A 15,670-nucleotide genomic window follows, 5' to 3' on the forward strand; every position below is an offset into this window, starting at 1 on the left:
TCCCGAAAACCAAGCAGACCCTGAAGTCAGTCTGAGTCTCATCACCCACCGACATCTGTGTCAAGAAAAAAAACCTCATGGAATAATTAGTATATAAGGAAAGAGGCTCTTATGTTCATCAGTTACCACCGCCCTCCTGTCAAGACACGATAAGCTGGTTTTATCTGGTTTCATTTGAATGTTACTGAAACCTAAAAATGACACAACACTTTCACTTTTGCTGCCTCACATGTGCTGCACTAATCCTTCATTGAGATGAGACAGCAGCATGTTGAAGAGGACTTTCATAACTAACGCCCTCTGAAACCTAACACCCTACCACTCTGTTAGTGTTAACAAGATAAGGTAACATATCAAGTTGAAGATACATTTTATTGCACCACAACTTACAGTTCATCATATACTTAGGGCAGCATGGCCGAGTTCGCTTCATGCATTAAAACGTTTGAACTTTGAACACATCATCCATTGTACCACTGTCAGCATTTTATCCCCCCAAGGATTTGAATGATAATTCTCAGATTTCTTTGTCAACAACTTGATACAAATGAAATGAAGTATATTTCATCTGGGGTCTTAATTTTGGGGTTTTACTGATGGAACAGCTATAGACAGGACATGTGGAGAGAGAGGGGAACGTCATAAACCAAACATAAGCCAAGATCTGGAGACGAACCTACGACCACTGCATCAAGGACTGTAGCCTCTGTACACTGGCCATCTACTCTACCAAATGAGCTGAACCAGCAGCCTGTAACAGTGTTTTTAAAGCACCAAAGTCATTTCTCTTCAGAGTCACAACCCAAAGTGAACAATGACAGTAGCAATTCATATTAGGAATTTCTTTGAGTCAATTCCCTACATTATTTTCTGAAGCATTTGCTAAGGAGGATTATGAATACAGCTATTTCAAGTTTGAAGCAGGTTTGGAGGAACTTCCACGTTGTGTTGATTTTGTCAGCCAATGTGGAAAAACCATGGCGCTATTTCTTTACTGATCCTGTCCTGTGCGTAGTTTTCTCTGAAGAAATGTCCCTTCATATTCTAAATACTGAAAAAAGGTAGACAAAGCCTCTTTAGATCTGCTGGCTGTATATTGCTTTGTGTGAATCTAACATGATGAAAGTGGGATAACTGTATATAAACAGTAACCTTGAAGCTATTTGGTCAGCTTTTGTAGGTTATATAGAGGCATCACTATCAATTCCAGTTAATTTCATAACCACTTATTAAATCCAAATGGGTCTGAAGAAGAAACAGTTTTTTTTAGAATATTTATTTTGAGAATAGCTTACATGCTACATTATTTGGATTTTCTGTAAAATGTTGCATCCTGCATTCCACAAGCATGGGTCACTTCTTACCTACCCTGATCCCCAAACGACTCAACATGAACTCAAGGGGTGGTGGTTGTTTATTTTTGCCAGGAGCCATCTAAAGAGCTTACGGTGTTCAACACAAAAACCCAACAGTAACACGTCCAACACGAACAGGATATATGGGTCACACTTTGATGGATACACACAGTTTGGCATTGGGAGACAGTTCTGGTCCATGTTTAAAAATGTCTATTTAAAACTGTGAGTTCTTGGATCTGCAATCACTTAAAGGCACAAAAAGAGTAAAAGCAATTTACAATCTCTCTTACCCTGGCATCGCACGATTACGTTAAAAATAACTGATTTGCAATACTTTTTTTTTTTTCCAGATCTGCAGGATCATGCAAGTATAAATGCATGGTAATCCTCCCAAAGATTTCAAAATAAGACTGCTATGACTTCACAAACCCTCCACATCTGCACTTCCCAGCTCAAGATAAAAAGGAAACGACATAATGAACACATTGATTTTTGTTTGAAATTATTTCACCAGCCTCAATTTGACTACTTATCACCATCATGTCTGCAGAGAATGTAACACGTTCATACCAGACTTGATATCAGCCAGTTGTGTCACCTGTCACACCAGTGAAGTACAGGAAAATACAGTGTTGTATGTGCAAAGTAAACTCAAGTTGTATCTTATCCATGTAACCTAATGTTAAGAACACAAATACACACTTACATGCATAGGTTGATTTTAACTCTTAAATCTATAGTGACAGCTGAACTCAAACATTGATGTTTCCTGTGTGTTTAACATTCAGTATAACAATAGATGTTAAGTTGTTTTATATACGGTAATTCTCATTTTTCTTTTTTAAAAAAGTGTAATTTCTTCATGTCATTTGAAGACAAGCACTCCATGTATATACATAAACTTTACAACTGCAGACTTCTGTATTTAAAAAAAACAAACGGGGATTTCCTCCAATCAAGTTGCGGTTCTGGTGCAAGGAGTGCTGCCTCAGTCCTCTCTGAACTTTCTGTCTCTGCTTTTGTCCCAGCTCTGACATCCACATTAACGCATCCATAAAACATTGATATTTATTTTGTTTTTTCGACCACTCACTCATCACAGTCATAAGGCCAACTATACCATGTTCAACAAACAACCAACTCTCTTCACAGCATTTTGTCATCTGCTCACAATTCATTCTCATTCTTTGTGGAATGTCAAGCTTCCAGCAAATACTCTGGGTCCATAGTCACTGTGGTCCAAGTTCCCCCCCCCCCCCTCTCCATTTACACTTGTAAGTCTTTATTTGTGCCTTTGATCAGTCCAGCTTGCGTGCGCCCAGTTTGAGTGGACCTTTAGCAGCTTTGCGCTCTGCCCGTTTCGCTTCCAACTCTTTCCTCCTCTCCTCCCGTTTCTTTTTGGACAGCTCAGCCTTACTGAGACCTGGTTGACAACACAAAATGAGCAGTTCAATGCACAAGAATAGTAGTAAGTTACTAAGTGGTTATTCATCAAGAATATGTTAGCCTTAGTGTTAAGTCCATTTCTAAGCCCATAAAGGTTCAAGTTTCAGACGATGGGGCTGTCTGAGAGACTTACCCTGGTTACCATCCACTGACTCCCAACTCTCCTCGTTTCCCCAGTCTCCCGTCGCCTCTGCACTCCAACCTTCTCCAGCCTGACGAGACACAGCACACCTGTTACTTTCATCTTCACGTTTCATCCTATTCTCTGTAGTTTCAATCTCACAAACACTAATCTTCTCTGTCTATCTGTCTCCCCTCAGCACTCACCGTGGTGACAGCTGTGCTTCTCTGGGACACGCTAGCAAACAGATCATTCTGTACAGCTCCCTTAGCTGCACTGCTGCTGTCCCAGTTATAATCGCTGGCTAACCGCACCCCTTCAGGCATGGGGAGCGCTGTACTTGTCAAGGTGGTGTCCGTGTCCTCCTCCCCCCAGTCATTTCCCCATCCCTCCTCGCCTGCAGAGCTCTGACCCTGCCCTTCCTTCTCATTAGACCAGCTGTCATCGGCATCCCAGCCTGAGCTGCTCCAATCAGAGCTCTGCTTTTTCACCGCCATGGAGGAGAACGACCCGCCCACCTAGATAAGGAAGCGATGATAAAAGAGTTACATGGATTCAAATCAACGTTAGATAAAAAGCTCAAATTCAATACAGAGAACTTTAACTTCAAGGGTTTTAATCATCAGAAGCTCTTATAGGCAGGAAAGTTGTAGCACAAACAAAATCAAAAACATCCTGTACACTGTTAACCACCTGTTTTCAACTAATTTATCAACAAGTGGCCAACTCAAAAGTCATGAACTTATTAATAAAGCTTAATAAAGTAGTTATAATTGATCAACACTGTATGTTATGAAACATTTCAAAAAGTGCTAATAATTTCCTAATTTTTGGTTTTAATTATAGGTTGTGGGAATGTTATGACATATTTTCATAACCTTTCAGCTGAGTTTTAAACCGTACAATTTTCAAATAAAAGTAATAATAGGAATTTTATCATTAAGTCATAAATATCAGTTGTGTTTCGTGCATTAGGATTTAGGTAAGTATGGAATAATATTGTATAATATTGTATAAGTTGCTCATACTCCTCTGTCACTGGCCTTCTTTTTGGATGGTGCCGTTCCTGACCAGTCAGAGTTCCAGTCCTCTGGCTCATTGAGCGCTTTCTCTGGCTCCTATGTGAGAAAGAGTAAATGTATACGAATAAAAATGAAAACAACACAACAACACAATCGCACATGAGCCCATGTATCTAAACTATTTTCTGTTTGAACAAAAGTAAAATCCTACCTCCAAGCTTCCCCAGTCCTCCTCTTCCCATCGTTCTCCTTTTGGCTCTCCGTCATTGTCCGTTAATTCAAGGGCTTGTGATTGGTCGGCACCACTAGAGGCAGCATTGTGAGCCGCAGAGGTTTGTGGAGTTTTTTCTTCAGAACCTTGTTAAAAGAAAGTAATAAAATGTATAAGGACCTCTGAACGGAGAACCGTACATTTGTATTCAGAAAAGTGGGATCACATGTCTTAGGGAGACATTTTTTTTCATATGTAAAAAAAAAAAGTTTTTGCCCTTTTTTTTTGTGGCTTAAGATTAAACTGTCAGTTGTGGATGATGCACCTGGCCCAACTGACAAGGACGCAAATCGTCTTTCTAAAACCGTCCATTGAGTGTCTAACAATCTTGTGAGGAAAACAAATCAGAAGTGATAAGCCTACCAGCTGCAGGTTCTCCATCAGGGTCACTTGTAGGGTTAGTGGGATCTGCAGCCCCACTGCCCTCAGTTCCTGTGCCCCCTTCCTGCCCTGGAGCGTTGCGGATCAGCTTTGAAGTTATCGAGGACATGCCGGTCACAGCCCAGCCGGCCCAGGAGGAAGAGGCCCCTGCAGGCTGAGCACATGATGCCACATCCTTTTCTGACGGACAGAGAGAAGAGGGGAATGAGTGAAGGAATATAAGAGAAATCAACAACTACTAATTCTGCTTTTTGTTTTCCCCTGTAAACTGAACGAGGTACAAAAACAAATGAATATTGTACATCGGTGTGTATTCACAGGTTTTATTATGTGTATGTCACATACCTATATCAGCCAGCTTGGAGGGATCTTCTGAAACAATCTCCAGCTTGGAAAGAAAACTCTTGATGGCTTTAAAAGCCTGTCAGACGGAAAGGAGAGTGTGAATATCTGTGCAGAAATCAGGGCATGGAAATAAATACTGAGATTGAATCTGGCTCTTAAAATGAATTACTCCCTTAAAAAGACTACAACCTCCTAAAATATATACATAACTTTGCTGCTCAGAATTAAAAACTAAAGACTCTTGAAAAAGCAACATTCAATATTTAATAACTGTGACAAAAGGCAAAAGAAAACAGTTTTCCTTGTACAAGTCATGTGTACCTGGTCCCTGACGCTCTTATCAGGGTCAACAGTAATGGCACAGAGAGTGGGCAGGATGCGGGCTGCGATCTCTGTGATGCTGTAGAAGTTGTGTGTGGCAGCAAAGCCCAGTACTCCTGCAGAGCGCGAGGCTGGAAACGGGTCTTTAGTAGCTCGGGAGAAGGCAGAAATCAGAACACGTTGGCGAGTCTGTAAAGAGATGGATCACAAAGTTCTTACATTTAAACAGAACATTACTGGACTTTGGATGAAGTATTTGTTTGTTGTTGGACTTTACCCCAGCATTGAGGTAGGAGGCGATCTTGCCTAGGCAGACCGTGGTGTTACATCGGATAGGACCTTGCTCGTCTCTGGCCTGCAGTCGGGCAAAGTGCCGCATCAATTCTTGGTTCAGGTTAGTCTCATTTAACTTTGGTGCCAGCAGCAACATAGACTGGAGGAACAGAAGAACATACAGAGAGGAGTTGAGGAAAGAGCACCGCGGCAGCATCCAGTACACCTGAAATGTAAAAAGGATACCTCCTGGATTGTGGTTAAGTGTGCAAACTACCTTAACAGTCTGTTCTCTGATGGCAGGGTTTGTGTCTGTGAAGCCGTGGACAACGTGAGGGAAAATCTGGGAATTCACGGCAGCCTCGTTCAGGTATTGAATGAACTGCTCCATCTGAGAAAGGGAAAAATAGTGTCAGTCAAAAAAATTGTATTAAGCTAAAGCACAGGCTTAGAAAGGCAATCATTTATTATAATGTACTTCTACTTCTTTTCCTGTTTCTAACCCGTATTTTTTGTGTTTTTAAGATAAACAGTATTTTTGGGGCTATTGTGTCTTTCTTCAAAAAGCTTACAAGGACTCTGTACAGTAAATGGGGCGAGCTGACTATCCACTAGACTCCCCTCTGTGCTCTATAGCTGTGTTCTTTAATTGCATGTAGCATTGGAAAATTCAACGGGAAAAAAAACCTAGATCCCTGAAAGATGCTCAGTGGCTAGATGAAGGGCTTTTCACACCTGCTGCAGCAGCCGTATCCTCATGGCTCTGTCTGTGGAGGAAAACATCTTCACAATAACAGGGATGATCTTCTGTTGGTACTCTTCTGCTGACAGGAACTTTCCAACCTGGCAGACACACAGAGAAAAATTAAATCAGATAAACAAGAATAGAGGGAACCTGAAATGAATTGTACACACAAAGATACTAAAACCAATAAAACCAGGTCTCACTTCGACTTTTCCTGTAAAAAAGATTCAGCTTTGTTTTACATTGTAAAACAAAGCTGAAACTGATATACTGTAAAAACTGTTTAACTTTATTTCATAGGACTCTTTCAATCAAAAGAGCACTCAACAAGGTTTATTAAGGAACAATATACTGCTGTTTTCTGTAAATGCATGATTAAAAAGTCTGCTAAAAAGTCTTGCAGCTTCACCTTAAAGAGGGGCGTGAGGACTACGGCGCCTGCGTTGCCAAACTCGAAGGCGGTGAGCAGCTGAGGCAGGACCTTGTGCTTACAAAAGTCCTCAGGGAAGGAGTCTAGATTGTCACTTAGATCCTGAAAGAACTGTTGCTTCTCAGCTGGCTCCTTGATCTGGAGAGAGATAAAGTTTTAGATATCCTTTAATTACAACCCATGGCTTCTTTCCAACGGCATTTGCTTCATCAAATTAAACTGAGTTCCACACAGGATCCCAAAAGAACTTCATCAATTACATCTTGATGTGACCTTATTGGTGAAGTATGTTTAAAGCGCTAAAAGCAAACACCACAGTAATCATGATTAAGTGAGTCTGTATGTAAATCTGTGCACCTGTATCTCCTCCAGGAAAAGGTTACTCTCCACAAAGCTGTTGCTGAGGAATCCTCCCGGGGCTCTAGAGTTCTGGAGAAAGCGGGCTGGGTTGGGTCGAGCTCGAGGGTTAGCTCCTACCAGCTCACAATAATGAGGCACCAGAGCCTTGGGGATCTGATGGCACAAAGAGGACACAAAAGAGGGAACTCAACTCTGTCAACAAACACCACATCAAAAATACAAAGACTTTGGCTAACACCGAACTGCTGGCTCAAATCATTGTGAAGGTCAATGATATCTCTTCTCAAATTATTTTGGACAATGGTTCTTCCTGATTTTGTATTAAATAATACAATACAATGTAAATATATACTGTATATCCAATTAAAATGTTTGTTTTTTTAGTTTATCTTACATCTTCACATTCATAAAAAAAAACTACAAAACAACCTGAATTACATTTACAATGTTGAAGTGAAATTTTGTACTGGCATAACAATAGTGCAGTTATTGCAGAAAAGAACAATGGAGGTATTGTACCTTTCCCAGTGAACGGAGGGAGGATGTGCGAGGTAGTGGCCCGTTGAACACCTCCCAGATCAGGCAGCCTAGTCGCCAAACCTCCCCTGCCCTGCAACCAACACACTCACACTTCAGCACTACGTTTCAACTCAAACCAGGAATTAACCAGAACCAGAATTAATATCTCAGATATAATTTCCTCTAGATCTTCTTTATGCAGCTTCCTTATCCTCCTGTATAACAAATTACAAGTCTGAGCTGCTCTTCTCAGTTTGTGTTTATGATGGTGTTGATAGTATGATTGTTTAGCACATAATGAAGCTGCTTCATAGTCTTTCCTGCTTGCCAGTATGTTCTTCTCCACTGGTTCCTTGCTTCTATCAATATGTTGAATTACAAGTAGGATTAAAGGGGAAAAAGCTGTCATCGTAGTGTTGGACTCTGTGGCTTTGTACACCATCTTGGATTTTGCATCTTCCATTAATCACATCTAGCCTCTAAAGACTTGAATTAGCACATCAGGAAAATTTCAAGAGCAGGTTATCCTAAAATGAGAACACGTGTGAAATCAGCTTTACACTCCTGTCTTACCATTTTTCTCCACTGCTGTTGGGCGTCTCAGGAGGGTCATATTTCTCCATGTCTGGGTAAACAGCCTTGGGGGCAGGGAGCGAGACCCCACTCGGGTCACCCTGCTCGGGGGCCACATGGTCAAGGCCCCCGAGCTTCCACTCTCCGGCTCGATCCACAAAAACAGACCATACACCCAGGTTGTTGTGCAGCAGGTGGCAGTCGTTGACCAGGAAACTTAAAGCTTTCTGTGAGAGATTGAGAAGAACCTACAGAACCGGTGGCAGAACTATGGCTCCCCTGACAGTATCACATGGCTTATTGACTACTTACCACTATCTGATGCAGTCCCCAGGACACTTCCAGGTCACCAGCTCCACCTTTCTCTGCCTGGGCCTTCAGGTGGACTGAAAGGGACGTCACCTGCTCAGTAACCAGGTACAGGCTCTTCTCTGTCTGTGAAATACACACATGAATTCAAATGAAAACTGATTCAGTTAAATGTAAATTGATGTGTTTAGATAAATGGTGATTTTTTTTGTGGATAACCTTGAGTGAAATAAAACCTCTGCATAATAAGCTGAATGAAATTTATAACAACATATCAAACGTATACTAATACATCCTCATTATATGTATTTGACATAATCTTCTATTTATTATCCACTTAACAGTATTGTTCGTTGTATATGTAAATTTACACCGAAATCTTAATCTTCTTAATCTTAAATTTGTTTGGTGTGAAACAGCACAGCATCAAAACAGCGTAAGAATTGGCTTTATACTACTCACAACAACGTTTCTACAATAATATCAAAAGGACTATAGAGGCATAATCACACTCACCTCTACCTGAACGTAAACATGCAGAGAAAAACAAATGATGGGGATGAGACACTCGGTATATGGAGGTTACATGACAAAAGGTTATTCCTTAGTCTCTTAGCAAGCACGGTGAACTTATTTCTAAAAGTCAGAAAACATGGCAGTGTGTGGAGGCCCAAAATTTGTGCAAATCACTCACAAAGAAGGCCATACCTCCAAACCATCGACATAAGCCAGGATGTTAGGGTGCCTGAGGGTCTTCATGCGCTTGAATGCAGCCTTGGCCAGCTGGGTCTGCTGCTCTGTCCCCTGTGCTACCTCGTACACGAACACCGACACTGGCTCTCCATTGGTCTGAGGAAACAGATTTGAGGTGAAATGAATCACTCGAATAACACACATTTGATATTTAAAAATATTTCCATGTTAAACATGTAGGCTTTGTGATTAAAATCGAACACAAAACTGTCACATTTCTGCATCTGTTTATACAGAAACTCCAGTAAACATGAATAAAAGAGGAACATGGTGCTTATATGGCCCTTCAGTAATGATGTTGACAGTTCAGATTGACCTGCTCAACGATAACAAAAAAGGGGTAGATGGTAATGTAAGGGTACACTTCATAGGTGAAGGACAGACCCTTTATTAATGCCATAAAACACAAGATTGAAAACTATGCCAATTACAGTTGTTAAGTGCACTAAAACAGGGTGACGTGGCGAGAAATACGTGTGTGCCCTGGAGTAAACAAAGAGCTGCCTAGTTAGCGCCGACTTAACATTACGTGGCGCAAGCAGATTAAAATAAACCTGCAGTGACAATGAAACAGCGAAAAATATTATAATATACTGAAAACGATGTGATATGACGTCGTGAAGGAACCACCGGCCATTGTTTTAAATGCTAGCCAGCCGGCTAAGTGACGGGGCCTCCGCAACGAAGCGAGCCAGCTAACAGTGACCGTCAGCGGGCTGCCTCTCCTCACCTTTCGCTTCCCCCGGTGGAGGGTCCATATTCCAGATTCCTCCTGGGAGTCCGGCAGGATTTCATATGCAAAGTCTTTGACAGGATCCCTGGCAAAAAAGGACCACATCTCCTATTACCTCCACACCTCATCAAACACACACACACACACGGGAAAATAAACAGTCAGCTAATGTGAGGCTGGTTAGCAAGTGGCACGAATGTAAAATGGCTCGGTGTAAACTTCGCGTCTGCAGATTGGTTCCGCTAATACAACATCTTAAATAATATTTATCAAATATATACATACTTTCATGAATTGTTAGAAAGTCACCTAAAGAAATGCTGTACAAGCCTTTCTATTGTTTGACATATTTATTAAGGTAACAGAAAAAGCCTGAGTCAACATCAAAGACAATTATGATATGAACACCAAAACAACCTAAAATGCTCCAAATATTGTGAAAAATAAATTGTAAATTCGTGTTTACTGAATAAATACAAAACGCAGGCTGAAAAGGGGAAGATATAATTTCACCTCCATTCAGAACTTACTGTCTATTAATGCAGTCACACTGTGACTGTACAGATGCCAAAGCTGGACCTGCCCCCTCTGTATTAATATCCAAGGGGAGTCATTATGTTGTCCTCTTCACTTGTATGTCTTTGAGATTGTTTTGAGATGTTTTTTACAATGGGTATTTTTTCAACAATAACTCATTGACTCTCCAACAAGTAACAATACTATAAATTAGACTTTGGGTGAGGGGCTCCTTACAGTATCTCCCAAGAGACCCTATTTGTATCAGGCTGGCATGAGAGATCTTGAGAAAATCTTAAATTTCTTAATTTATTTCCAAGTTAAGTCCCAATGACTAGATGTCAACAGAATCTGGGTGATTAGGTGCATGAGATTTTTTTCAAGTTTTACTGGAGAGAGTTTACCAGAATGGACACAGATAGTTAAACAGGACCAAGGGTCTGCACATCTGAGTTAATCCCACTAAGATATTCCTGTAGTAAAAACCTAGGACTAACCCTGGCCTATATCTTTTGCTTCTCTAACATGACCCTGACAACTACACATGACCCTGCTGATCAGTGTTTTCTGCCATATTTCCAGGCATGTACAGCTTAAAGATGCAATAGAAACAACTTGTTTACTTGGGACGTGTTTTTCAAACATCTTTAATTTTCTGGATCCTAATCTAATCTACATTGAGCAGATATCGTACATCTGTATATCAGTGTGGTCAGAGGTTATCTCAATTGTCATTTAATCTTGAAAACTGGTTGGCTCTGATACTGCTTAAGAAATGTTTTTTGCTTAAATTTCTAGTACTGTTACACTGTTCAACAAAAAGGTTGTAAAGGACATCCTTCATATTATTATTGGGGAAAATAAAAGGAATGCAAGTGTCTCTGTAATACTGTTGTGAACAGTTAATATCAACTCATGCTGTGTATAAAAAATACTGGCCATGTGGATTGGTGCTGTGTGGGTGACTCAATGAGGCAGTGATTTTTTTTTCTTTCACATTTAAACCCATATCAACACACTTTGAGGTAACAAATAGACAAGACTTTTATAGTAACACCTTCCTTAGACATTAACATTTTTGAAACACATGTAGCCAACTGATTTGTAAAAAAATACCTTTCTAAACACAGGGTTTGTGAAGTTTCAAATGTCATGTCTTATTAGTACAAATAAGTAAATCACTGTCACAGAAGTCAAAGGACAGAAAACAATTCCTGTAATTCATTCCACTAATATTTTCTAGCTATATTCACATCAGATGTGATTAAAAGTATGCAGAATTGCTCTGCAAGTGCACTTAATGTATTACTTTTAAAGACTTCCACATTTCTAAGAATCTAAATTTAAAGTCAAGTCCAATATTAACTCAAAATAATGGGTCATGGGCCCAGATCATAACATGGAGACTCAACCTTTTTACTGTGAACAAAAAAACAAACAAAAAGAAATTCAATGTTGACCCACAAAGAATAGATTTATTGAACCGATACAATGCAACAATTTCATTTTGCAAAGCCTTTAGTCTAAAGCAATGCTGAGAGTAAGTACAACATGAGCAAGCATCTGGACAGGAACAATGTCAAGAAGAAGAATTTGACAAACAGCTTCCAGTTACATTGGATACAAGTGCACATAGTAAATGTATAGGGTGTACAGCAGCAGCTTCTATAACACTATGTTCATGAATATTCAAATCATCAGAATCAATTTAGCTTTCGCCCCAAGTGATCCAATGGAGTTTTGCAATTCAGTCCCCCCACGGGGATTTCAAAGCAGCCAAGTCTAGCTAGCGACTTGGGGCCCTGTTGTGAAGGTAGGACCAGACCCCCTTCATTGGCGTAGTGTAGTTGACATGAGGGAGTGTAGACCTGGATGAGGGAGGTCAAGTAGGTACTAGATTCTATGAAAGCTTTCACAATTTTAAGATGTCAATGTTAGCATTGTAATTACAGATCATACACAACTATTTAGCAAGAAACATTTTTGCCAGAATAATTATCTTTTCATGGCCTCTTTCATCCCAAGCATTGTTACTGTTCCCCAGCAACTACACTGTACTTGTGTGCAACTATTCTGATATCTCTTAAACCAAAATACCTGCATCCCTGGTGAAGTTTATAATTTGCAATATGGTGAGACCTTCATCAAAATCAGACAGTGAGGAGTTGACTGACTACCTTTAGCTACAGAATTTCTACCCATGACTTCACTACATGTACTGACGTTAACCCTCTACCCCCACACAGCGGACAATTTCAAAGCAGACACCGCAGGGAGTTGAACCCTGTTACTGACAAAGTCAGAAGTGCCACCACCAGAGTCTTTTGCTTTTTGTTGTTGCTGTAATTAAGGGTAAAGCAAAACCTGGAGGAACAAGACCAGAAGTTTGTTCCCCCAGGAAAAGAAAACCCATTAACACCTGGCTGCTATATTATCCTGTCACGACATGGACTTTTTCTCATGGTCACGAAGCTGAAACTAGAAGAGAGAGAACTGGTTTCCCCAATCCCCGGCATTCCCCAACTACATGGCATTTGTGTTTGACTGATAAGACATCATTTAATCAATAATTACAAAGCCAAGATACAAATATCCCTGCTGATACCCAAAAGCCGTTTATCCTTTGCAATTCGGCAGGACTCGCGGGCCAAATACAGACAGAAGGCTTGCTCACCAAGGTTACAGCTGTAATAGAAAGACACAAACAATTTAAGCCACCCCACCCCCCTCCCACATACAACCACAATTAAACCAATATGATAAATTATGCCTGTATGGTTAGAGATTACCACAACTTCAGTAACATCATTTATCAAAGCTCTTCTTCCTCAGTGATGCGCAATCCTTCAAAGTTTACGCGTGTACCCCAAGGGAGACCTGTACCAAGTGATCCCATGATTCCCTGCAGTGCAATACGTCGCCTGGCTCAGTATCAAGTTAAGCTGAACGAGATGTCTGAAAGGAAGAGAGAAGAGTGTTGCCCCGCCCCCCAAAAACCAGACTAAATACTGCAAAGTTTGACAACTTCATGATTATGTTGTTTCACAAATAAATTGTTATGCAAAGCCGATGTGCATGCAAATATGTTGAGTTACACATTAAAGCCATGGTATGTTAAAGAAAAATCAAGGGAACCGAAATTACTTAACTCAGCACCCATGACACTGAAGTGATGCAGTATTAGCGAAACAAGCTTGCAGCTCTTGATCTCAACGTGACTGGATTCTCAGTGTTCCATCACAGGTTAGGCCATCCCAGATGAAATATAAAGATTACTTTTAGGTAATTTGACCTGAGAAACCAAAGGGGAAAGAAAAAGGCACACACAAACACAGAGAGCAGGGCTTCTGCGAAGGACGTTGGAGGGGATTCGGATTTAAGCTCAAGCGCACAGGGGATTGGCACTTCATTCGGGAGCCACACTCATATTCGCTGACAGCTTCCACAGATGACTTTGCATTCAGAGGCAGGCGAGATCGGAGCGGACAGACGAAAATGATCTGAAACAAAGAGTGATCTACACAACACACCCACCAAACACAAAGATTCGAGTTCTACTCATCTTATGGTTTAAGATGCAAAGCAATAAGGCCCTGTGGCCAAAGAGGAATATGCTAGTAAAGCATTGTTACGTCTGATTTGAGGTTAACATAAAGCCAGTTCCAAGGTGTCATTTTGTGTTTCATTTCAACTAGAACATTGCATGAGTTTATGTCAACAAGTCAACATCTTACTACATGCTCCAGGTCAGAGGCCTTCACTTGTACTTGAACCAGTCTTGGTCTCTGTTTTCTGTAAAGAGAAGTGGAATACGCCGCAACAATATACCAATGCATAAATTAACTAAGGCAACACATTTGCGCTGCATTTTAAGACTGAATTTCAGCTGTACCATGCACAGCTTTCCTCAGCTGCTTAAATTTTGGAAGATCGTACAGTTGCACGATACAAAGTACATTAATGATAACCTGCCACCTGCACAGTTGCGCAAGGGCTAGCAGCTGAGAACTAATTGTGACAAAATCTGTAAACATATCAAAATAACCTGACTCCACTTGCTCAAACTGTGTGATGGTTGATTGAAGGGGCAGGATGACTCCTTTAGTCTTAGGTAGACTGCATTCTTCCTTTGGACTGTTCTGAAAGATCAGAGGCAGACAAGAAACACCCCTATAACCCCCCCCACATGGATCAAAGAACTGACTATTGTTATGCTTACCCAAATGCTTTACTGCAGATATCAGAATCAATGAAGGTCCATCAAATCATCCAGTCATCAAAAGACTCTTGTTAAGAAAGCACAGCAGTGCTATATCTACTCTCAAGTACAGCAAGTTGCCGTCATTTCAACAATGAGGGCAGTTTTGCACAGTCAAGATACAAGTGACCATTCAAGGGTTGAGAAGTTTCTGCTTTCCAACATTATAATTTGATGGATTCAACTTATCTGCCTTCAATTTTCCACTTTGAAAGGATGTCATTCGGGCCCAGGTCACATCCGTGCTCTACAAAACTCCAAGCTTTAATCACACCTGAAAAAGCACAAGAAAAGCTCCCCCACACAAGCCCCCCAAAAAGAAACAAATGCATACCAAAACTGTATTCAATCACAACAAGCTATGCATTTATTATGCAATTACAGAATCCTTTACAGATAGTTCACTCATTGTATTGTCAATACAAGGCAATGTAACTAATTGCAAAGGAATTTCAATGGAGTAATTTTAGCCAGAAAATGAATGTTAAGAGAAGTGACACATTTAGTGACCTTACGTGATGCTTGACGCGCAAGGAAACGTGAACATACAATGAGTTAGGAGAGTTCCTGATGTCTCGGGTATTGGAAAGCGCACAGGACACAGCACACTGAAAAATGCAAAGGAAAAAGCCTCCCCACAATTCCCCAACAGCAGTATTCAACTACAGGACAATTATGAAATGACATTACTGCCTTGGAAAGAACACTGACTCTGAATACATTTTGTAAAAGTTTGAAGCCATTTTTTCAGAGGAAGTATTTAAATACCGCAAGTTTGAAAGCGAGGGATTCCATCCTTGTGAACCGTAGACTTGGACTTGACTGAACTTAATCTGCAAGAGTCACAAATACACAACCCCAATCCCATCCCAAAAAAAGCAACTTCAACCTGCATCAGTACAAAATAACAATGATTTCTAGTAAAGAAACTTGTTA

General features: G+C 40.6%; 1 protein-coding gene across 2 annotated transcripts; it reads right to left on the bottom strand.

The window, feature by feature from the left end:
• Positions 1–574: 574 nt before the first annotated feature.
• Positions 575–10,127, bottom strand: scyl1 (SCY1-like, kinase-like 1). Of its 2 annotated transcripts, XM_061048267.1 has the most exons (18): positions 9,958–10,127; positions 9,183–9,323; positions 8,478–8,600; positions 8,166–8,392; positions 7,593–7,683; positions 7,071–7,226; positions 6,693–6,851; positions 6,274–6,381; positions 5,816–5,929; positions 5,543–5,698; positions 5,266–5,454; positions 4,945–5,020; positions 4,582–4,779; positions 4,159–4,304; positions 3,954–4,043; positions 3,132–3,443; positions 2,938–3,016; positions 575–2,781 (listed from the first exon to the last, which is right to left on the bottom strand). In XM_061048267.1, the coding sequence occupies exons 1-18, from the start codon at positions 10,063–10,065 to the stop codon at positions 2,657–2,659; spliced, it is 2,598 nt and encodes an 865-aa protein (XP_060904250.1). In that variant the 5' UTR covers positions 10,066–10,127; the 3' UTR covers positions 575–2,656. The 2 variants fall into 2 exon arrangements, with proteins under 2 accessions (XP_060904250.1, XP_060904251.1); XM_061048268.1 differs by lacking the exon at positions 9,958–10,127 and having other exon boundaries at positions 9,169–9,308.
• Between the last annotated feature and the right edge of the window lie 5,543 nt (positions 10,128–15,670).

Source organism: Labrus mixtus, chromosome 10, assembly GCF_963584025.1.
Source record: "Labrus mixtus chromosome 10, fLabMix1.1, whole genome shotgun sequence".
In the NCBI taxonomy this organism is placed as follows: Eukaryota; Metazoa; Chordata; class Actinopteri; order Labriformes; family Labridae; genus Labrus; species Labrus mixtus.

Bases quoted from the DNA above. Each gene is read 5' to 3' on its own strand.
- scyl1 (XM_061048267.1), bottom strand. From the start codon at position 10,065: ATGTGGTCCTTTTTTGCCAGGGATCCTGTCAAAGACTTTGCATATGAA. The intron at 5,699-5,815 runs GTAGTTTGCACA...CTGTTCCTCCAG, and splicing joins TCAGAGAACAGACTGTTAAG to TCTATGTTGCTGCTGGCACC. The intron at 5,455-5,542 runs GTAAAGTCCAAC...ATCTCTTTACAG, and splicing joins CCTCCTACCTCAATGCTGGG to ACTCGCCAACGTGTTCTGAT.